Here is a 25,246-nt window from a genome sequence, read left to right as displayed (position 1 = left end):
TCCTGTACCACAAATCTGAGGTACGCCTGATGAGGTGGATAAATGGGGACATGAAGGTATGCATCCTTTATGTCCAGAGACACCATAAAATCCCCTCCTTCCAGGCTTGCGATGACCGCTCTCAGCGATTCCATCTTGAACTTGAACCTTTTCAGGTATATGTTCAGGGATTTTAAATTCAATATGGTTCTGACCGAACCGTCTGGTTTCGGGACTACAAACATGGTCTAATAATAACCCCTTCCTTGTTGAAGGAGGGGAACCTTGACCACCACCTGTTGAAGATACAATTTGTGAATTGCAGTTAACACTATTTCCCTCTCGTGGGGGGAAGCTGGTAGGGCCGATTTGAGGTATCGGTGAGGGGGCATCTCTTCGAATTCCAGCTTGTATCCCTGAGACACAATTTCTATTGCCCAGGGATACAACTGGGAGTGAACCCACTTGTGGCTGAAATTTCGAAGACGTGCCCCCACCGGGCCTAGCTCTGCCTGTGGAGCCCCAGCGTCATGTGGTGGATTTTGTAGAGGCCGGGGAGGACTTCTGTTCCTGGGAACTAGCTGTGTTGTGCAGCTTCTTTCCTCTGACCCTGCCTCTGGCAAGAAGGGACGCACCTCGGACTTTCTTGTTTCTTTGTGATCGAAAGGACTGCATTTGATAATACGGTGCTCTCTTAGGCTGTGAGGAAGTATAAGGCAAAAACTTTGACTTTCCAGCTGTAGCTGTGGAGACCAGGTCCGAGAGACCCTCCCCAAACAATTCCTCACCCTTGTAAGGTAAAACCTCCATGTGCCTTTTTGAGTCGGCATCACCTGTCCATTGCCGAGTCCACAGGACCCTTCTGGCAGAAATCGACATAGCATTTATTCTAGAACCCAGTAGACTAATGTCTCTTTGAGCATCTCTCATATATAGGATAGCGTCTTTAATATGCCCCAGGGTCAACAATATAGTATCCTTGTCTAAGGTATCAATTTCCTCAGATAAGGTATCTGTCCATGCTGCTACAGCACTACACACCCAGGCCGACGCGATCGCCGGCCTCAGTAAGGTACCTGAATGTGTATAAATGGACTTCAGGGTAACCTCCTGTTTGCGATCCGCAGCGTCTTTGAGGGTAGCCGTATCCTGTGACGGCAGGGCTACCTTCTTGGATAAACGTGTTAAAGCTTTGTCCACCCTAGGGGAGGATTCCCAGCGCAACCTGTCCGTTGGTGGGAAAGGATACACCATAAGAATCCTTTTGGAAATCTGCAGTTTTTTATCTGGAGATTCCCAAGCCTTTTCACATAGCTCATTTAGCTCGTGTGAGGGGGGAAAGGTTACCTCTGGCTTCTTTTCCCCATACATATGCACCCTCTTGTCAGGGACTGGGGTTTCCTCTGTGATGTGCAACACATCCTTAATTGCTATAATCATATAACGGATGGATTTAGCCAATTTTGGCTGTAACTTTGCATCCTCGTAATCGACACTGGAGTCAGAATCCATGTCGGTATCTGTGTCAACAATTTGCGATAGTGGGTGCTTCTGAGACCCTGACGGCTTCTGCGACATAGGATCAGGCACGGGTTGGGACCCTGACTGTCCCGAGGCTTCAGCTTTTCTAACCTTTTATGCAAGGAATTAACATTATCATTTAAAACCTTCCACATATCCATCCAATCAGGTGTCGGCGCCGTCGGCGGAGACACCACATTCATTTGCTCCCGCTCTGCTTCCACATAGCCTTCCTCATCAGATATGTCGACACACGCGCACCGACACAACACACACACAGGGAACCCTTTCTGAAGACAGTTCCCCCACAAGGCCCTTTGGAGAGACAGAGAGAGAGTATGCCAGCACACACCCCAGCGCTATAAACCCAGGAATAACACAGTATCTTAATGTTAACCCAGTAGCTGCTGTTTATATTGTGTTTTGCGCCTAATTATGTGCCCCCCTCTCTTTTTACCCTCTTCTACCGTGTATCTGCAGGGGAGAGCCTGGGGAGCTTCCTCTCAGCGGAGCTGTGGAGAAAAAATGTCGCTGGTGAGTGCTGAGGAAGAAGCCCCGCCCCCTCGGCGGCGGGCTTCTGTCCCGCTTAAATATGCAATTTTTGGCGAGGGCTCATACATATATACAGTGCCCCGCTGTATATATGTTTAACTTTACCAAAAAAGGTCCCAAATGCTGCCCAGGGCGCCCCCCTTCCACCCCCCGCGCCCTGCACCCTTACAGTGACCGGAGTATGTGTAGGTGTGTGGAGCAATGGCGCACAGCTGCAGTGCTGTGCTTTACCTCACGGAGTCTTCTGCCGCCTGTGAAGTCTTCTTTGCTTCTCATACTCACCCGGCTTCTGTCTTCCGGCTCTGCGAGGGGGACGGCGACGCGGCTCTGGGACCGGACGGCGAGGGTGAGATCCTGCGTACCGATCCCTCTGGAGCTAATGGTGTCCAGTAGCCTAAGAAGCAGGACCTATCTTCAGAGAGTAGGGCTGCTTCTCTCCCCTGAGTCCCACGATGCAGGGAGTCTGTTGCCAGCAGAGCTCCCTGAAAATAAAAAACCTAACAAAATACTTTCTCTCAGCAAATTCAGGAGAGCTCACTGAAAAGCACCCAGCTCGTCTGGGTACAGTATCAAACTGAGGTCTGGAGGAGGGGCATAGAGGGAGGAGCCAGTGCACACCAGAACCTAAATTCTTTCTTAAAGTGCCCATGTCTCCTGCGGAGCCCGTCTATCCCCATGGTCCTTACGGAGTCCCCAGCATCCACTAGGACGTTTGAGAAATTAATTTATTCCATTTTGGAATAAAGCTGTAACATAACAAAATGTGGATAAAGTGAAGTGCTGCGAATACTTTCCAGATGCACTGTATATATGAATCTCAAATCAGGCAGGTTCTTGACTCATGAAGTTTCAGTTTACATATCAATGCATTTGATGGCGCACCAAGACAAATACTAAACGCTATGGTTGTGCACGATGCGAGTAGACTCAAGCATCATTTTGTGTTAATCTCTGAAGGAAAAACTACCGCACAGCAATAACAGACATCTACGCAAGTGAAGCCGCAGGCAAACACTAATAAAGAATACACTGGTTATTGAGCTTTTCTGGAAAAATGAGTCTTTAATCTCAAATATGATCAGACCCGGAATTACTTTAATATACAAGATGTTCTTAAAATTCTATTACCATAGACAATTTATTAACACAATATAACTTCTGGAAGGTCTATGTCTCTGTGAAATATAGCTACAATTACCCCTTTGTTAGACATAAAGGCGTCATATTTTATTGTATTTCAATGATGCAGTGGAAACCTAGGTTTGATTGCCTAGACCAGGGGTGGGGAACCTTTTTTCTACCGAGGGCCATTTGGATATTTATAAAATCCCTCGGGGGCCATACAAAAATTCTCAACTTAAAAAATTACCCTGCCCCCCAGTAGGTCTGCCCCCTAGAGGTACTGTGTGCGCGCGTGCCCCAAAAAAATGGGTGTGGCCAGTTAAAATGGGACGTGATACACATATGCCCCCAATAGTGCAGTGCCAGATCCACAATTGCCCCCACAGTGCCAGGTATACAAATGCCCCTCACCGTGCCAGGTATACAAATGCCAAATGCCCTTCACAGTCCCAGGTATACAAATGCCCCCCCCCCCCCCCCCCCCCCACAGTGCCAGGTATACAAATGCCCCCCCCCAGAGTGCCAGATATACAAATGCCCCCCCCCCCCCCCACAGTGCCAGGTATACAGATGCCCCCCACAGTGCCAGGTATACAGATGCCCCCCACAGTGCCAGGTATACATATGTCCCCACAGTGCCAGGTATAGATGCCCCCCACAGTGCCAGGTATACAGATGCCCCCCCCCCCACAGTGCCAAGTATACGTATGTCCCCACAGTGCCAGGTATACAAACGTCCCCCCACAGTACCAGGTATACAGATGTCCCCACAGTGCCAGGTATACAGATATCCCCACAGTGCCAGGTATACAGATGCCCCCTGCTTACCGCTCCATTCGGCGGTGTTTCTCATGTGTCAGGAGTGGACAGGGAGGAGAGCGCGGCTATGTCGGGTGGCGGCGTGTAGGACTTCAAACAAGCCGCCGGTGTGAGAGCAAATCAGAGCTCGCGGACCGGCAGCTGCGGCTCCTGATTTCCTGCCGGTCCGCGAGCTCTGATTGGCTCACGAACCGGCGAATGGTTTGAAGTCCTACACGCCGCCACCACCCAACATAGCCACGCTCTCCTCCCTGTCCTAACAGCTGAGACGCTGCCGCCAGACTGAGTGGCGGCGTGTCTCGCTGACAGAAGCGGGTGGGCCGGAGCAAACAGCTTTGCGGGCCTTATACGGCCCACGGGCCGGAGGTTCCCCACCCCTGGCCTAGACAAACGCTTCCTAATACCCCTTTCACACCAAAAATGCAGGGTCTTACCAGGGAATACGGTCCCGGGTTCATGCAGGGACATTCCCGGGTAAGACACCTTGCATACCGCAGTCAGCATATTGCCGGGTTTCTGACATCAGCGGTGACGCTGCGGGGGTGGCGCTAGAGATCACATGATCTCCAAGCGCCGCCTGTACATAGAGAGTTAACGGGAGCATTGACCCGGCTCCCGTTCACACCGCACAGTGAGCCGGGTTGAACACAGGTTCAACCCTGGTCAAGAGCCGGGTTGAAATACCGGGTCACAGGACCCGGTATTTCAACCCAGGTACCCTTTCATACCGCACATGAACACGGGTTATGCGTGTTCATGTGCCAATAACCTGTGTTCAGAGGTGCTGGTGTGAAAGGTGTATTAGATGCTCTCTCAAATGATCTAACTATACAACAATAAGAAAGTACAATCACTTACGTCATTCATGCTACAATTTGCTTCCAAAAATCATATTAACTATTACGTTCTCTTATGCGCACTGCGTTTTTGTTATCCTTATCCTCCACATCCCTCCACCCCCCTCTCCATATACTAACATTATTTCACACTAATAAATACCGTCTAAAATAACACTGAATCTAGCAGGTTATATAGATATTATATGCTTTCCTCTCCTCTAATTGTTTATTATAGATGTTTTAGAATGAACAGGAGGTGCATAACCCATTATAGGGTATAGCACGATATTTTCAATATTATATTCTCCCTTTATTTTCTATTCCCCCCCCTCCAATTTATCTCCCCTCTGTCACCATTCCCCTTCCTCTTGATCACAACACATAGCCCCTGCCCATACACCCCCTTCCCTTTTTGTGTTATATATATAAACAGTTGGGACTTTACCTCCAGCGTCTAACAGCATTATTATTAACGAGGTATATAAAAAAGATGCAGGGATGTATGGACAAGCCAATATTATATATTACAGTAATGAGTAGAAAAATACACCATGGTGCACAGAAATTCTAATTTATGGCGACCCATCAAGGACTGATATACCATATTCCTCCCCCTATTTCCATGCCAATGTCAATTCTCCTTATATAACAATTATCAGATGGTACCACTGTCAATTTTACAACACAGAAAAACACACTTGGGGTAGGATAAATCTAACAAACTACTATTTAAACTTCAGTATCACTGGATGATAACTATGTTGACCAAAATCACATACTTCTGATTAGTGGATGTAGGAAGCCTTATGATTTGTCAGCGGCCAAACACACCCTTAGAAGCAGCACTATATGCTATTTGTTTTGACCACTCTTAATCAAACTGAATGAATGTTGATTGGCTAACTTCAATGACATATTCTAACCTAGCTCCTAGACTCAAAACTGTGATTAAGGTGGGAATGGGTGAAACGTCCGTCTGTCTTGATGTCCTAGCTCCTAGACTCAGAATTGTGATTAAGGTGGGAACGGGTGAAACGTGCGTCTGTCTTGATGTTAATAAAATTCACAAGATATATGTTGTTTCTTGGTTTGTTTTTAATTAAGCAACAAATAAAAGGTACATTTTATATTTTAACTGTTTAAAGCATGAGTGCCCCCACAAAAAGTTATTTTTTCCTCTCTTTTGTGCCGTATACTAAAATTCTAGAGGAGCAACACCAGGTGGACGATTGCAACTCACGCAAAATTCCTATCTGGGAATACTTCTCAGTATCTGAAACAAATTTGATTTCTACATAATTACATTGAACCTGTACAGCAAACTATACATTTTTTGTCAATTTTATACACACTATAAATGTATATATATATTTTTTAAATAACTTACTGTGACAAATACACATAGTTTACAATTCTAGGAGTATCACTAGATTGCTTTTAATGTTTAACAGCTTATTGCTTTTATCTTGTATGTATTGTCCAATGTTTAAGACGAGATCTGCATTTAAAATATTTCCCAAACTCGAGTATGGACATTATCTTTCACTATTTTTGACATTAAAACATTTCCCACACTAAGAACATGAAAATAGTTTGTCATTGGTATGCTTCCTTTGATGTCTAATTAGACTTTTATTCTTTTTAAAACATTTTCCACACTCAGAACAAGGAAATTGTTTCTCACCTATGTGACGTTTCTGATGTGTAACAAGATCTGATTTCTGTGTAAAACATTTTCCACACTCAGAGCATGTAAACGGTTTCTCTCCTGTGTGAAGTCGTTGATGTCTTTGAAGATGGGATTTCTGTGTGAAACATTTCTCACACTCAGAACAAGAAAATGGCTTCTCACCCGTGTGACTTCTCAGATGTTTAACAACAGCTGATTTGTTTGTAAAACATTTCCCACACTCATTGCACATAAATGGTTTTTCTCCTGTATGAAGTCTCTGATGTCTGTAAAGATGTGATTTCTGTGTAAAACATTTCCCACACTCAGAACATGGAAATGGCTTCTCACCTGTGTGACTTCTCTCATGTTTAACAAGAGTCGATTTGTTTATAAAATATTTCCCACACTCAGAGCATGAAAACGTTTTCTCACCTGTGCGATTTTGACGCATCGCTAAAACAGACCATGAAAGGACTGTTTTACCTGAATCAGATGTGCTATGTGTAGCAGTAACTGATTTAGTAGGATAACATTCTTTATGATTAAAGGTCTCAGGTGATTTATCTGCACCGATCACTACTGGATGCATATCTAGAGTAATGGGGTTTTCTGCTGAAGAATCTTGTGTGATGTTATCTTCGATTTTAAAATCTGGAGACAAAGCGAGATGTCCCTCCAAAGGATCCCTGCTTGTGCATCCATCTGCTGGAAATAAATAATTTAATTTGTATTAGTGAGCACAAGAGGTCTAGTTGTTTACCCCCGTCAGTGCTAAGGACAAGTAAGACTAATCCTCAGCAAATATAACAAATGTCGAAAACTGGCTTAAATTAATTCAAGTCACCTTTATGCAGAATAGGGGGGTGGGACGCAGTGTCTTTGTGATTACTGTCTGGTGATAATGGTGACAATAACCGCCTGCATTGCAGAAAAACAAGTATAGCCAGGGATGGGGGATGGGGAAGGCAATTAAAGGAACCAATCTAAGCCATCCTGGAACCTACAGAACAAGGGACACCTTTCACATTTTATTCAAGTAAAAAAATAAAAATGTATTATAATTTTCAAGAACAGAGTCTTTTATAAAAACTTATTTGTAGAACCCTGATTTTTGTAGTTTAAGAATGGTGGGGTTTAGTTTTTATTGTTTTATTTATTTTATGCACGCATTTGCGTTTAGGTCCCAAGCTTGCAATTTCAGTGATAAAATAAATATATATCTTTCTTGACCATTTTGGGAAAGTCATAATAGCTGTGCCAAGAGGAATAAGCAAACTACATCATGACAATGCGATGCCATCTGGAAAACCAAGATATAGTTTGTGAGGGGGCTGCATACCCACAATTACTGCTAACTATGTTTAAATATGAGCAGCCCAAAAAAAAAAAGGGTCAACATAGGTGCAAGTACCGGGGTGAGACGACTCAACAGCGGAGAGGTTAATTTTCTTTGCAAACTTTGAAAAACAGAAAAAGGATGCCGTGAAGCAGCCCGTAATACTGTAGGTCCCTCACGTAGGAAAAGCCTGATTCAGAGATGGAGCAATGTCAATGGGGGAGATGGTGACTAAAAAGGGGGCATGTTGCGGCCGTTTTGGGGGCATGTCACAGTTTGCAACTGCGATTCCGTACACAGATACAATGGTTCCATCATCTCAGTGACTGACATTTTGCATATTTTTGCACAGCTGGTGCATACAAATTTGCAGCTGCGATGGCATTAGTGTACATGTCTTAATCCGGATATGAGTTGTATTGCAACTTCAGTAGAGACAATTGCTGAGCGGATAGGGGTAGCAACAGGATAGCAGTACTTCTGTAATAGGTGTTTATTACTCACCTGTGCTGATATCTGTAGGGATTTCCTCCTCCTTACACTGATGATCACCCCTCACATACGTCTCTTCTTCTTCCTCTGCATCTTCTAGCTTAATATCCGTCACATACATCTCTTCTCCATCTATAACTTCTATCTTAATATCACTCACATACGTCTCTTCTTCACCCTCTTTATCTTCTTCCTTATTATCAGTCAGATCTTCACCCTAAATAACCCACCAATCAATAATATAATACTGTAGAAATGTCTGCTATCATTAATTGAGCTTAAACAGTAGAATATCAGTGTATAAGACACACTCAGCTTCTCTAATAATAATTTTATTTATATAGCACTCTTTCTCCAATAGGACTCAAGGCGCTTAACAGATACATAGCAAAATATAGTACAGAAAATAATGAAGCACAGAACAACTTTTCATAAAATACAAAAGCATATAGATACTAAAAGAGACATTATGGAAATGCCTGAGTAAACAGGAAAGTCTTGAGTTTATTTTTGAAGGATTCTATAGTTGGGGCCTCTCGCACTGTGCGGGGAAGCGAGTTCGATAGAGTGAGAGCCGCATGATTAAAAGCTCGACCCCCAGATGAATTACAGTAGATTCTAGGTACAGCTAAAAGTCCTTCATCCACAGATCGCAGTAATCGAGTGGGGCAGTATGGGGTCAGAAGCTGCTTCAGGTACCTTGGGTCCTGGTCATGTAGGGCTTTGAAACTCAGTAAGCCAATCTTGAAGATTATTCGCCATCTTACAGACAGCCAGTGAAGGGAGTACAGGATGGGTGTTATGTGGCTAGAACAGGGCTGGTTGGGTAACAGCCTGGCAGCTGTGTTTTGCCCCAGCTGTAAGTGGTGCAATTCTTTTGCTGGGAGGCCAAGGTAGAGGGCATTACAGTAGTCTAATCGAGATGATACAAATGCATGTATGACTTTTGGCATATCATCTGAGGGAATTAAGTGCTTGATTCTGGCTATGCTCAGTAGGTGAAAGAATAAGGATTTGATTGTGGCTAATATCTGATGTTTAAGTGTCAAGCCCCCATCCAGGACAACGCCAAGATTCCGCACACGATCACTGGTTTGTAATTCTGAAATCCCCAAGTGTAAATCCAGTTGGTTGGCTATACTGCAGTCTTGTCCTTTGCTGTTGCGGTCCTATCATAAGGACCTCTGTTTTATCCAGGTTCAGTCACAGCCAACTGGCGCTCATCCACTACTGTAGTTCAGCTAGACAGCCATTTAGGGTTGCTATTGGGTTATCAGTGCCCGGAGCAAAGGACAAGTACAGTTGTGTATCATCTGCATAGCAGTGGTAGACCAGCCATAGTGCCTGATTATTTCACCCAGTGGGAGCATGTATACTGCAAAAAGCATGGGGGATAGTACAGAACCTTGTGGGACACCACATGGCAATGGCACTGATGGTGATGAGTATACGCCAGACGATACTCTCTGTGACCTGCCTGTAAGAATTATTTGATCCAGCTTAGGACTGTGCCATCCAGTCCACAAAAATGTATCTTTCACTCAATCAGAAGCCCATGGTCCATGGTATCAAATGCTGCAGAGAGATCCACAAGGATTAATATTGAACAGTCACCTCTGTCTCTTGCCATCAGAAGATCATTTAACACACACACCAGGGCTGTTTCAGTGCTATGGCCCTCATTCCGAGTTGTTCGCTCGTTAGTTTTTTTCGCAACAAAGCGATTAGTCGCAAACTGCGCATGCGTAACGTTCGCAGTGCGCCCGCGCCAAGTAAATTAGCAAAAAAGTTTGGTATTTTACTCATGGCTTAACGAAGAAATTTCATCGTTCTGGTGATCATAGTGTGATTGACAGGAAGTGGGTGTTCCTGGGCGGAAACTGGCCGTTTTATGGGTGTGTGCGAAAAAACGCTGGCATTTCAGGGAAAAACGCGGGAGTGTCTGAAGAAACGGGGGAGTGTCTGGGCGAACGCTGGGTGTGTTTGTGACGTCAAACCAGGAACGAAACTGACTGAACTGATCGCAGTGGAGGAGTAAGTCTTGAGCTACTCAGAAACTGCTAAGAAATTTCTATTCGCAATTTTGCTAATCTTTCGTTCGCAATTCTGCTATGCTAAAATACACTCCCAGAGGGCGGCGGCTTAGCGTGTGCAAAGCTGCTAAAAGCAGCAAGCGAGCGAACAACTCGGAATGAGGGCCTATGTCTTCTCCTGAATCCTGATTGGAATGAATCATAAATATCATGGGTTGTCAGGCGGGTTTCCAGTTGATTTGCAACCACTTTCTCAATAACCTTTCCTAGAGAAGGTTTGATACAGATAAACATAAATAGAATAGCAGCGCTAATAAAGTAATTTATAAACAAATGGTATTAATGATAATAATGAAGGATTGAGTGAAAATTAATAACAATTTAATATTCCATATATTTAAGAGCACTTAAAACAACATGATCTGGCCATTCATATAATTGATTACTCAATGAAACTACTGCCTATCTGGTGTAGTCCGTTCCTAGCATAGAGGACTGGTGTAGATTTTAGTGATGCAACACTGGAAATAAACCAAAGGTGAAGTCCCACAGGGGTTGTTACCACAATGTGCCGCTGGAGGTGTAGTCCCTTGAAATTATCCTTGTGTTGGATTCAACCCAGGCAAGGGTTTTTTTGGGGGTCCTCACTGCAATGCGGTATCCTCCTGTTGTGGAGGGCGTGGATGGTAATCACGATGGTTTTTATTCACCTCAGGTTCTTAAAGATGGTCGCACTCCAGTCCTGGTTCGGACACACCAAGGCGGTTTCAAGTTCCAAAGAGTGAGGGCCTGCAGTGCCCTGCAGCGAAACGCGTCAGGAGGCTTGCCAGGCCCTCACTCTTTGGAACTTGAAACCGCCTTGGTGTGTCCGAACCAGGACTGGAGTGCGACCATCTTTAAGAACCTGAGGTGAATAAAAACCATCGTGATTACCATCCACGCCCTCCACAACAGGAGGATACCGCATTGCAGTGAGGACCCCCAAAAAAACCTTGCCTGGGTTGAATCCAACACAAGGATAATTTCAAGGGACTACACCTCCAGCGGCACATTATGGTAACAACCCCTGTGGGACTTCACCTTTGGTTTATTTCCAGTGTTGCATCACTAAAATCTACACCAGTCCTCTATGCTAGGAACGGACTACACCAGATAGGCAGTAGTTTAATTGAGTAATCAATTATATGAATGGCCAGATCATGTTGTTTTAAGTGCTCTTAAATATATGGAATATTAAATTGTTATTAATTTTCACTCAATCCTTCATTATTATCATTAATACCATTTGTTTATAAATTACTTTATTAGCGCTGCTATTCTATTTATGTTTATATGTATGCACATTGGGTTTGACTACCCCAACTTTTAGCAGCTGCTTTAGAAACGCAACATCCATTCAGCGCCCGAACCTTTTTCTATCTTGATAGAAGAAATTCCATTGCTAAGGTTTGATACAGGTTGGTCATGCAGTCGGGATCTAAATTAGGTTTTTTAAGAGGTCTAACAATTGCTTCCTTTAGGGGTTCAGCATTGAACAATTTTTGCAAAGATAGGACCAATTATATTCATACAACCTATTAGAAGCTTGGTTGAGGCAGGGTCTAGATCACAGGTGGGTGGACGCAAAATCCAAGCAATTTCAGCAGTGTCCTTTACATCCACTGCGTTAAAGCTGGTCCATGAAGGCAGGTGGCTTATATTGGCAGGTTTTGTAATTTGACACTCCTTTGATGGCACTGTGGAGATTCCAGCCCGGATGGTGGATTTTTTTTATTTTTTTCAAAATATTTTTTTTATTAAGCACCGCAATTGCCAACATTTCTTTACAACCTGCACAATAAATACATTTAAATGGCCAGGGGTGTGCATCCAAGCAGTACATTGAATCAAATACAGTAATTATATCACAATGAAGTAGAGTAATCCATATTGGAAGGTTATCCATTTACCAAAGAAATAATATATAAATGGTCTGCTAGGATGCAATACTGTGATATAAAGTGATTATAACACTGCCATTCACACTATATAATACATTACTAAATTGATAAGACGTAAAAGGGGAGGGGGGGGGGGAATGAGGAGCCGCACAGGACCACAAGAGCCAAACCCCAAGGTGTCAATTGTAAGCAGAAGGAGAAAGCAAGAAGTAATATTCCCTCATATATCGAAGGGGAGATCTCCCGTGATTCTTCGCTGCTGAAACCACGTTGTGTTTGTAAGGGATTCTACTAGTCTATTCTGAAACTCCCTGGGCAGAATGGGGATTTAGCTTTCCCATGTTTCAAAGAAAGGCGGAACCAAACGCTCCTTATTCAATGATGCTTCAATCCAATCCATGTTAAAAACATGGAATGGCTTGTTTTTAAACATCTGTAGGGATGACGGAGAGGTAGAAATCCAGCTCTGCAATATAGTCTTTTGGACAGCAGCGCTTATAGCTAGCAGTAACTTCCTGCACCCCCTAGCAATTCTTTGATGGTGGATATTTTATCTGCAAAGAAGTTTGCAAACTCGTTACATCTTGCCTGGGAGAGGGCTTCATCAGTCTGCAGGCATGCTGGCTTGCAAAGCATCGCCACTGTGCGGAAAAGTTGAGCTGGCCTATTGTTTGCTTCCGTGATCTAATTTGACAGGAACTGTGATTTCTTACGAGTGATTGTCGAATGATATTCTTCGTTATGCTTTATTCGTTTTATTTTGTCATCCACTAGGTTAGTCTTCCTCCATCGTCTTTCCAGTCTACGCCCCCTTTTCTTGAACTCACTAACACTGTTGTCAAACCATGGAGCTAGACGTTGTGGTTTGTGAGGTCTTATACGCACAGGGGCGATAATATCAATTGCAGCCATAACATCCCTATTATAATAACGGACTAGGGAACAGGCCTCTTCACAGGCACCCAGTATAGCAGAGAGATCCAGATTTGCTGCAAGAGCCTGGGGAGTCATACCCCTCCTTGAAGGATACCTTGTCAACTCCACGGGCAGAGATGTAATTTGAGGGGTTGCAACTGAGAACCAAAGGGAGTAGTGGTCTGACCAGATGACTGGGTTTATTTTTAGGTCAGTGATTTGTAATCCAATCTGAAAGACAAGGTCGAGAGTGTGACCACTTTTATGTGTGGCAGAAGGAATGACCTGTGTGAAGCCCAGACCATTCATTGTGCACAGGAAGTCTTTGCCAATGCGTGAGAGCTCATCATCCCCCCAGGCATTGAAATCACCGAGGATGAGCCATCTTTGATGTTCCAGAACCAGGCCAGCAACAGTGTCTGCAATTTCTTGTAGAAATATCTTTCCATCTCCAGGGGGCCGGTAAATGAGAAGTACTCTGAAACCTAATCCTATCGAACTCCGGCAGCAATGCATTAGAATGAGCAAATAATTTCAATAGGGTGGATCCTAAGTTTAAGTTCTTTTTTTGAAGCAGATCATATACACATCATAGAGTGACAGTCACTTTGGTATATTGGTGAGACTCTAAATCCCACCTACCTGATCCTCCTGTGGGGTCCTGTGATTCTCCTCTGTACAATCCTTGGAATACAGAGGACGGGAACATCTCTCTGGGGTATCTCTGTTACTGGGTCCATCTGCAGGAGACACACAGTGACTGAGTGCAGTGTATATATGTGATTATCAGGTGATGTGTGTATATAGGGGGCCCCCATACCTGCTCTCCCCTGTACAATACATGACAGTCTCCTCTTACCCAGCGATGTGAGGGGCCGGTGATTCTCCATCATCACGTCCTTATACAGACCCCTGTGTTCCTCTATATACTCCCCCTCCTGTATGGAGACATAGACAGTGACATCATGACACCTTATAGGAACCTGACACATACAATGATACAGTCATCACCCAGACACGTCCCCTGGTGTTACTGTATAATGTCCCATTCCCAGCAGTCACCTCTCCAGTCATCACCCAAACACAACCCCCTGGTGTTACTGTATAATGTCCCATTCCCAGCAGTCACCTCTCCAGTCATAACCCAGACACGTCCCCTGGTGTTACTGTATAATGTCCCATTCCCAGCAGTCACCTCTCCAGTCATCACCCAGACACATCCCCTGGTGTTACTGTATAATGTCCCATTCCCAGCAGTCACCTCTCCAGTCATCACCCAGACACGTCCCCTGTTGTTACTGTATAATGCCCCATTCCTAGTAGTCACCTCTCCAGTCATCACCCAGACACGTCCCCTGGTGTTACTGTATAATGTCCCATTCCTAGCAGTCACCTCTCCAGTCATCACCCAGACACGTCCCCTGGTGTTACTGTATAATGTCCCATTCCTAGCAGTCACCTCTCCAGTCATCACCCAGACACGTCCCCTGGTGTTACTGTATAATGTCCCATTCCCAGCAGTCACCTCTCCAGTCATCACCCAGACACATCCCCTGGTGTTACTGTATAATGTCCCATTACCAGCAGTCACCTCTCCAGTCATCACCCAGACACATCCCCTGGTGTTACTGTATAATGTCCCATTACCAGCAGTCACCTCTCCAGTCATCACCCAGACACGTCCCCCGGTGTTACTGTATAATGTCCCATTCCCAGCAGTCACCTCTCCAGTCATCACCCAGACACGTCCACTGGTGTTACTGTATAATGTCCCATTCCCAGCAGTCACCTCTCCAGTCATCACCCAGACACATCCCCTGGTGTTACTGTATAATGTCCCATTCCCAGCAGTCACCTCTCCAGTCATCACCCAGACACGCCCCCTGGTGTTACTGTATAATGTCCCATTCCCAGCAGTCACCTCTCCAGTCATCACCCAGACACGTTCCCCGGTGTTACTGTATAATGTCCCATTCCCAGCAGTCACCTCTCCAGTCAGCAGCTGAATGATCTTGTTGGTAAGTTCCAGGATCTTCTGGTCATTGTGTCTCTCATGTATCAGTGAGTGAGGTGGAGGCACCGTGATGAGGCGCTGGGTGCTGCTCCGTCTTCCTGACACACGGGAATGGCTGCTGGGTTTCTCACAATCACCAAATGTCTTCTTCACTATTGTGTAATCCTGTGTATTGGGGGAGACATCAATAAAGGTAACCATATGTGACAACACTGTGTATAAAGCACGGAAAACACAAAAGCAAATGAGGCTTACATGGTGAGACAATAATTCCGTAAGCAAAGTTTAGAATACAAATGTTAAAAGGACATCATATGTTCGAGAATAGAGAGTAACCAATGTCTAATAGGCATAAAGGAGAATAACAAAGATTTTGAACAAGATGCCACCTCAGAGAACAAATACACTAATCAAAGTACTACAGTAATACAAAGGATGGAGGAGGGAGGGGGGAGGGAGGGGATGTCATTTTCATAGAAAGCTTCTCATACCAAAGAGTATCTAATATAGATTGCAGAAAACCTTCTGCATGCTGGAGTCTTTTTGTAGAGATGGTTCAACCCAGTCCTTGGTAAGCATAAATATATTTTCTCTGCGGAAAGCCTGTAGTAAACCTTCGGACCGGAACCCAAAAACATTTCATGAAGGAGCAATTCCAGAAGAAATCATCCCTTCCTAGGCTAGTCCAGTTATGGCTCATTTCCAAAGGCTGGAAGGCTTGGAGAGGCTGCTAATCTCTTACTGCCATCAGGACAGTGATCCCGCTGTCTGCCCGCACATATCATCTCAGGACCATCCATAGATTCTCCAAGGAAGATAACGCCGGTTCCTCACAATCCTTGCACAGTGATTCTTATGTTCTTCCACTGGTTCATTCCAACGCAGGTCCTAGCTCACACTCTCCAACTACTCTCCTTAGCTCTGGGCTACAGCTCAGTTACAGCCTCCCGGATGTGACTGGGACAATCGCTGTGTAGCTCCCCCCTGTGGCCACGTAACCAATAGCTACTTTCCAACCACACATGAACAGTATTGGGTTTTCTTATTTAATCATCCGTGTATGGACAGTAAACATATTCGGATTACACAATATGCCCCAACATGATATTGTTACTGGATCACCGTCATAAAACAAATACAACCTTACCCAGTATATTATTAATAACCTGCCTGGGGATGCTGCAGAACATCTTTCCATGGTTCCGTGGAATGCAGTGCATAAAACCAGCGATCTTTACTCTTTGTGCATAACATTAAATACTATATAACCAAATAAACTATTATATATTACATATGTAACACTGTAACCTATAACTTACGTATTTCCAATATAACAGATACAGTCTAACCATTGTCCATCACTGTGAGAGTACCGCCTGGCTGTGGGTTAGAACCCCGATATGCCATAAAGTGAAGGGGTAGGCCGCCATGCCATCTTGGAAAGATTGATTCTTTAATGGATTATTTAATATGGTAAGGTAAAGGGAGTAATGAGGATTTAACCAGTGCCTCCATGTTAGAATGTCCGAAGTTTTCCATACTGACATGAGAAGGGACTTCCCCATCATGACTATGAAGAAATGCAGTAAGTGGGTCTTCAGGAGTAATCCCTATTCCAAGGTAATACTTGCATAAACCAATCCCTGGTATGGAACTGCGCCGCTAGGCTATAAACCCACATTAGGGCAGGTAATCCACCATTATGTTTGGGTTTTTGCAATTTGGTGAGAATCAGCTCAGGCCTCTTCTTGCCCAACAGAGAGATTTTTGAAACACAACGATGAAGAATTGCCCTTATTTGTATTGTTTTTCTGTTGTTGTTACATTGGGTGAGGAAGGCCATCTTTGGAGCTTCAACTTTTGCTGATGAGTTCTTTCCTTTTCGAAAGTCTTCAGTTCTTCAAGACTTTTTCTTAAATGTATTTCCAGATAATCCCTTCTCTATGAATTCACTAGTGAGGTCCTCACTTTGGTTTTGAAATACATCATAGTTTGAGCAATGTCTTTTCTATCTTCCAAACTGCCCTCCTTGAGAGATTGGCAATCCATTCATGGTGGTGTTTGCTGTTGGCAAGCAGCAATGTGTTACAATATACCTCTTTTACATGTGTTCTTGTCTTGACGGTGTCGTTTTCTATACACAATTCCAGATTTAAAAAACCACAATGCTCCTACTGGTGAAGTCCAGATTACTGTGGTTATAGTTAATGCAGATGATGACTTAATCCATGATTCTTCTAAATTAATGCCATATAAAAAGTAACTTGGTAATGAAGCAATGACAGCAAATATGGTGAGTTTTGAAGGGGTTATTGCTCCAGATGGTGTTCACACATAGCAAGAAACAGGTTTGCGTAACTTGGTGCAAAGCTCGTTCCCATCGCAGTCCCATTGATCTGATCAATGGAATCACCCATGTACCAAAATTAATCCTAATGTAATATGTACTCCATGCTATCTAATATGACGTTGATCTGCTTTTTTGGTAAATTAGTAATTTAGGAAAGTTAGAACCTTGGATGTTTTCATCCTATGTCATGTTGAATGCTGTATAAAGGGATTTTCCGTCACTATTACAGACTTAGGGGTGTATACAATAGCTGTCAGAAGATGCCGTCTTGTCTGAAAGACGGCAGCATCCGACAGATTTCGGTCGGAAGGGGATCCGACCTATTCAAAAAGTGCAGTTTTTTTCCGACAGGTCGGGAATTCCCGACTTGTTGGAAAACACGTGGATCGGCGGAATAGTTGCCGATCCGCATGCTTCTGTCGGAATCGGGGCCAAATCGGACAGGTTTTGGCCCCCTTTCCAACAATCTCAATCCGACTTTAAAAAAAGTCGGATTGAGCAGGGTGTCCCCCACGGCCAGGCTACTCACTCTCCCACCGTCGCCACAGACATCACCCCAACTGACGCAGATATATCCCCCCGACGCCAGCTTGTAAAAACGAGTCATCGCCCTTCATCCAAGAACAAAAACTATGTCAGCTCACAACTTCTTAAGGGGAACAAGGAGATAACTGCAGCTAAAGGATGTATTTTGTCCCGCAATGTTCCTTCACACAACATTCAAGGAGGCGTCGAAAATAGGGCTAGGTGAAAGAGGCATGGCTATCCTTACCCTACAATAGGAACAAGTTTAAACAAGTTGTACATAAACATTATATAATTCCCCCTCTCCCCAGAAATCAGTCAGAGAGTTAATAAATATCTGACATGGATTTTTACACAAAGTACTACATACTAAAGAAATACAAACAGTAACATAATGTAAATGAGACACATATTTGATCACTTTTTCTAACAATTTAATAAAACCAAAATTTATGAGCGATTGGGCAATAGACTTTAATTGAAAAAACAGCCAAATGACTCACAAAGGGCAAAGACAGTTACCATATTACTTGTATGTGAAAATAGGATTTTAATACCTACCGGTAAATCCTTTTCTCCTAGTCCGTAGAGGATGCTGGGCGCCCGTCCCGTCTCTATGCCCCTCCCCCCAGACCTCAGTTATAGGAACTGTGCCCAGGAGAGACGGACATTTCGAGGAAAGGATTTTTGTTAAACTAAGGGCGAGAAACATACCAGCCCACACCACAAACATACTGTACAACTGGAGTAGCATGAAACCAGATAACAGTATTAACTAACAACAGCAACAAGCTGAATATAACTGATACACAAACCACGTGTAACCGAAATTAACCATTATCGACTCAACTGCAAGGAACAGTCCGCACTGGGATGGGCGCCCAGCATCCTCTACGGACTAGGAAAAAAGTATTTACCGGTAGGTATTAAAATCCTATTTTCTCTTACGTCCTAGAGGATGCTGGGGACTCCAAAAGGACCATGGGGTCTACACCAAAGCTCCAGAGTGGGCGGGAGAGTGCGGCCGACTCTGCAGCACCGCTTGAGCAAACATGAGGTCCTCATCAGCCAGGGTATCAAACTTGCAGAACTTTGCAAAAGTGTTTGAACCCGACTACGTAGCTGCTCGGCAAAGTTGAAGTGCCGAGACCCCTCGGGCAGCCGCCAAGATGAGCCCACCTTCCTGGTAGAATGGGCCTTTACTGACTTCGGCAACGGTAGCCCAGCCGAAGAATGAGCTCGCTGAATCGTATTACAAATCCAGAGTGCAATAGTTTGCTTAGAAGCAGGATTTCCAATCTTGTTGGAAGCATACAGGACAAACAGAGCCTCTGTCTTCCTAGTAAGAGCCGTTATGGTGACATAAATTTTCAAAGCTCTTACAACATCAAGAGATTTTGGGACCGCAACAGCATCCGTAGCCACAGGTACCACAATAGGTTGGTTTATGTGAAATGAAGAAACCACCTTCGGCAGAAATTGTTGACGAGTCCTCAATTCCGCTCTATCCGAATGAAAGATCAGATATGGGCTCTTGTGAGACAAGGCCGCCAACTCGGACACTCGTCTGGCAGAGCCAAAAGCATGACCACTTTCCAAGTGAGAAACTTTAACTCAACCTTACGCAAAGGCTCAAACCAGTGAGACATAAGAAACTGCAACACCACTTCAAGATCCCACGGCGCCACGGGTGGCACAAATGGAGGATGGATATGCAGCACTCCCTTCACGACAGTCTGAACCTCAGGAAGGACGGCCAATTCCTTTTGAAAGAAAATAGATCACGCCGAAATCTGCACTTTTATGGAACCCAATTTCAGGCCTGCATCCACGCCTGCCTGCAAAAAATGGAGGAAACGACCCAAGTGGAACTCCTCCGCAGGAGCTGCTTTGGTTTCACACCACGACACATACTTTCTCCAAATATAGTGATAATGTTTCGCCGTGACCTCCTTCCTAGCCTTAAGGAGAGTGGGGATGACCTCCCCGTGAACACCCTTCCGAGCTAAAATCTGGCGTTCAACTTCCATGCCGTCAAACGCAGCCACGGTAAGTCCAGAAACAGGCAGGGCCCCTGCAGTAACAGGTCCTCTCTTAGAGGAAGCGGCCAGGGATCTTCCACTAGTGTCAAAGTCAGAAAAATATCTCTATGCACACTGCCATATTTGCACCTCACCCATGTCCGTGCTGCGCATGCGTGCGCTCTCCCGTGAGTGCGCATACTCGCAGTATTTAAATAGCAATATTCCGGTGTTGGTTTGGAGCGGATTAGTCGCTCGTGCGAATAGTTATGGACATAAGAAGTTTATGTCCATTTACTATTATTTGTTCTTACTTAGTCATGCGGCGGGAAACCCAGTATCCCACCCACCTGAACAGTTGGAAACAGTCACAGCCCACCTGTATGAATCAACCTATGACCTTTTGTTATAATGCGAAGCCGAATTCCTGTGTCCAATGAACAATGAGATTGTAGGGACCATAGAATTGTATTGTGTGTGGGGCATAAATAGGCAGGCCGACCATATCCAGGTCACACTCTCTTCAACGGTTCTCATTGCTGATAATCGGGAGCTGGATATCGAGGCGCATGCGATCGTTTCCCCTTGTGCGTAAGTTTTCTCCGCAATCATATTGTCTTTATTGTTATTGTGAGCCATTTCTCTCTCTCTCTCTCTTGTCCTCTTTCTCTCTTATTTTCCCTTAAACGTAATTGTATTGTATTGTATTTCTTGTGTAGTTATCTGGTTAGGTAGTCTATGTTATATTGTAGTGTATGACTTGTATTATTCTTTTGCAAATAGAACGTTCACATAAGGTGTTAGAACCTCAGCAGGGTGTCTGTGTCTCTCTAGCTGGTACAAAGGGGTTCTGAATTCTAAATCGCTCTAACAGCATTTACATTAACAAGGTTAAGCAGGGTTATATCGCTGCAGTATTTCAGCAGTAAGGTTTTACAATACAAACTCAATCATAGTGTGTAGCACAATGTAAGCATAATCTGTGTTTAAAGTTTATAAAGGTTACTGTCTGTGTGTATGCTCACTGTGGGTATTCCGTACACCCAGCACAGCGTGTGTACTTTATTTTCGTACCACGTGCGAGGTCTTCATACGCAAATAGCGTACGGAGTGCGTAGCATGTGCACATGGTTTAGCAGCCATTACGGCTACACGGTATTAATATATAGCTAATGTTAAAAGGTAGTTATTTGACTCTATCGAGTGGGGGCAAGTCCGGTCCATCTCATATCCGCAGTCAGGCGAAGAAGGCGCAGACTTGTATCGATCAGCAAAGGGAGGAACAGGTAGTATCTTGGAGTGCTGATCAGATGAGAGTCTGCGTCTGATTCTTTTGGTCTGTAGGGATGCTGGTGGAATCCGAAGAAGGTAGGAACATTGAGCTATTGTCTTTGTAAATCTGGTTTTTATTTCGATTTGGTGCCAACTGCACACGCAGATTGGATGGTTTGTCTGTTTAAATAGGTTTAAAATTATTTTTAATCGCTCTGCATAGCGTGATAACTAAAAGGGGCTGGCATGATGATTTTTCTTTGTGACAAAAGGTCTGTCCCCCATTTTGTGTAAACCTCATGGATGGGGGAGGAGCAGCGGCCATTTTGGGAAGGTCCAAAAATTTTTTTTGAACGGCTGATTTTCAGTTGACTCAGGAAATAATCAGCCATCCACTGTCAAAAAAAGAAATCATCATTTAATGAGGTTTTTTTTGCATTTGTTTAGTCCATATCATAGGCAATCATAAGTAGTTCAGATAGAGTTTAATAACAGATAATAATAAATGAAATATTTGATTTAAGAAATACACAAGTAGTTTTTTTTTTTTTTGGTAACTGTCTCTCTTCAAGAACCTGTTTTAACGCTGCTATTTGTAGGATGGCCATTGAAATGCAAATGACCTGTGGGACTGGTTTGTTGTTTGTTTGTTTTTTTCTCTCTCCCAGCAGTGAAAGAAATTGCACATTCATATGCAAAGTAGAAGCATGAATAAGGTCTCATATATGTAATATCTATATGCGTGTGCTTACATCAATATATGTTATTAGATTAATTTAGAATTGCATGTTCATTTGTGTAATCTTCACATCTCACTTTCCTGGTTGCCATTTTATAATTGATAAACGTGCTAAGAGAGATTTGTCGCTATTTCATAGTTAAAGTGTAAAAGTAATACATTAAAGGGATAAAGTGTAAAGCGCACACGCAACTCTACCTAAAGGTATAAGGAGAGATTGGTGTGGTGCTCGGTAGATGATCGAGGATCATCTACATCAGGGGTCTTCAACCCGTGGCCCGCGGGCCACAGGTGGCCCGCTGCTATGGTTTCCATGGCCCGCCGACGCGCCCGCCCGCAGCGCACATATGAACACAAAAAAAAAATATTTTTTTTTTCCCTTTCCCGGAGTCATGTGACTCCTCCGCACTGTCACTGGTTGCCTGTGAAGAAGGGGAGTAGCTCCTCTTAGGCTGGTCAGTGGTCTGGTCACCCTTACTGTGTCTCCCTCCCTGTGTCTCCCTCCGCCTGCAGTGTTGAATAGGTGGGTGAGAGCGGCGGGGACCCGGCTGGGGTGGGTGCGGCAAGTTACCATTGAGAGCAGGGGGCAGTGCGGGAACCCGGCGGGCGGGAGCGGAGGGGGTGCGGCAGCATGTATGCAGCCTGAGCATGGCTGTGTGCGGCGGGGACCCGGCGCGGGGGGGGGGCTGCGGCAGGAGAATAAAAGTGTATAAGTGTTGAGGGCAGGGGGCAGTGCAGGAACCCGGCGTGCGGGAGCGGCGGGGACGGGGGTGCGGCAGCCTGAGCATGGCAGTGAATAAATTAGTATTGAGGGCAGGGGGTGTGGCGGGGGACCCAGCAGGGGGTGTATTAAGTATTAAGAGCAGAGATGGCAGGGAGCATGCTTTGACAATGCTGCTGTCTGTCTGTGATGGGGAGGAGGGAGGGTATGATAGCACCTATGTCTTGACATAGGCGCCATCATACCCTCCCTCCCCCCATCACAGACAGACAGCAGCAATATTGTGAAAGCATGCCCACATTATACCCACCAGTCCAGTGATACTGCCGTATGAGTCCAGTTCAGTGCTTACAGACCAACATCTTGAGAATACTCTGCGCATAGCGACTTCTAACATTGATGCCAACATCGACAAGCTGGCCAAGCAAAAACAATGCCAAGTTTCCCACTGATATGAACTTATTATAATAACAAAGGTAAAGTAGACCATGTTTCATTCATTAAATTACAATAATTATCTTTTGAAGTCTTTTTTATGGTCTTATGAGTCTAGAAAAGGTCTCATTACAATCATAAATTAAAATTTAGATTCTAAATACCGCAGTATAGCTTAGTGGCCCTCGGCTTCGTTTCATTTTTTTATGTGGCCCACACTGTCTTAAAGGTTGAAGACCCCTGATCTACATTGATAAACGTGTTAGTTGTGTTACGGTGGACAAAGACTGGTGTACACGTGTCTCTAACAAAGGGAGAGACTCGCGTGCGCAAAGGCCGACGCACGCAGCGTATATTACGCAACGGAGCGTCTGTGTACGCCCACGTAACTCAAACCACAAGTTGATTTTAACAGGCGATAAATAGCGCAAGGAGATAAATAGCGCAAAGCGATAAATAGCGCAACGCGGTAAATAACGCGAGGCGAGAAATAACGCAAGTCTATTTTTGGGTGTCCGAAATTTAAATTAACAGATCCTCCTCCTAATTGGTAACACATCTGGTCTAAAGGAAAAATTTCTGCGCAGAAATAGAAATAGAAACAAAAGTGTACATGTGATGAGTGAGTGTTTCTATATTACATAAGTTTATATAACTTTGAGGTTGAACCAAAAGAAATCACAGAGTACTCGTGAGGAACATACGTGTAAGTGACATGCACGGTGGCTAGGGAGGCATCCTTGGTTAAACATAATATATGAGCATTAGAGTATAGCGGACCAGGAGGTAACGGACCAGGAGGTCATACTGCAACAGACCAGGAGGTCATAGCAAACCAGCAGGTTCAGGTACAGTAGACAAGGAAGTCCGCTATACAGTCCACAGGCACAACACCGAAAAGGGTTGGTGCAACACCCATATAGGCCATACAAGCTCGCTGAAGGAATTCGCAGCCACAATTTTCGATTCCATTGATCTTTCCGTACATAAGATTAGTTGCTTATGTACTGAACGATTGTACCGCACGTAATTGTGTGCATTAGTAAACCTGACCGGTACCATTTTCGTACGAAGGTCATAAACGCTATTTGTACATTCTGACGTGATTTGTGTAATTTTTTATTTTTACAAAGGGAAGTTCGCTGGTCACTCAGGAATTATCCAACAACCCCACCTTTACTGGAAAGAGTAAGTGTTCTTCGGATAACCCTCGCATGTTCCAGTAAACAAAGGTTTATAGGTGCCCTGGGTCGAGTGCGCCAGCACCATATCGGTGTGATCAGGTCGCATTGGTCGGCGTGGGCGAGCGAGTGGGGTGCTCGGTAAACTTCACCGCCTACCTATCGTGAATATCTTGGTTTTTTGTAAGGTTCCGTAACACCTGCAGATTATGGGGGCCAGTTGTTCAGGAAGGAGGCGATCAACCTCGGTTCGGGTTGACTTTATAAACCGACCAGTCGAGTCGGCAAGGTACGTAATGTGTGAAAAATACGGAAGACACACAGAAGTTTTATGTGATGAATGGGAGAGAATGACTGTACATGATGGGGAGAAGTTCCCAAATATAGGTAGCTTTAGCCCAAAAGTGTTACTGAATCTAAGGAGGAGGATAGGTCTCATTGAACCAGCAAAGAGACGAATCAAACATTATGATTATTTGCAGTTATGGCAACAGGAAAGTGAATTACAAAGAGATTTAATTGACTTATCTGACTCTTATCTTGAGAGGAGAGACATGGCGATGGAGGGGATTGTGGTTGCGGAGAAAAGCACAAAGGTGAACAATAAAAACGCTCTTAGCAACTGTAGTATAGATGATAAGAATAAGTGTAATAAATGTAACAATGATTATTGTAATACTGTTGAATGTACAACTATTAACCTATGCAAGTTGCACCCCATGTCAAACTTCCCTCAGGAATACCAACAAGAAAGTGAGCCCAGAACGA

General features: G+C 44.3%; 1 protein-coding gene across 3 annotated transcripts in view; it reads right to left on the bottom strand.

Annotated features, from left to right (window-relative positions):
- Positions 1 to 5,896: 5,896 nt before the first annotated feature.
- LOC135054531 (oocyte zinc finger protein XlCOF7.1-like) overlaps positions 5,897 to 25,246 on the bottom strand; it is a 32,482-nt gene continuing 13,132 nt past the window's right edge. Inside the window, exons 3-7 of one of the 3 annotated variants that reach the window (XM_063957673.1) lie at positions 15,208 to 15,399; positions 14,041 to 14,158; positions 13,863 to 13,960; positions 8,345 to 8,549; positions 5,897 to 7,206 (exon numbers count right to left, since the gene is read on the bottom strand). In XM_063957673.1, coding sequence (XP_063813743.1) covers positions 6,407 to 7,206; positions 8,345 to 8,549; positions 13,863 to 13,960; positions 14,041 to 14,158; positions 15,208 to 15,399 — 1,413 coding nt within the window. In that variant the 3' untranslated portion in view covers positions 5,897 to 6,406. Of the gene's footprint in view, positions 7,210 to 8,344; positions 8,550 to 13,862; positions 13,961 to 14,040; positions 14,159 to 15,207; positions 15,400 to 25,246 lie in introns of all 3 variants that reach the window. The other 2 variants (XM_063957671.1, XM_063957674.1) reach the window with 2 other exon arrangements.

The sequence above is a fragment of the Pseudophryne corroboree genome, chromosome 3, assembly GCF_028390025.1.
Source record: "Pseudophryne corroboree isolate aPseCor3 chromosome 3, aPseCor3.hap2, whole genome shotgun sequence".
Taxonomy (NCBI): domain Eukaryota; kingdom Metazoa; phylum Chordata; class Amphibia; order Anura; family Myobatrachidae; genus Pseudophryne; species Pseudophryne corroboree.
Note: the sequence above shows the minus strand (reverse complement) of the source record. Positions and strands in the feature narration are given on the sequence as shown.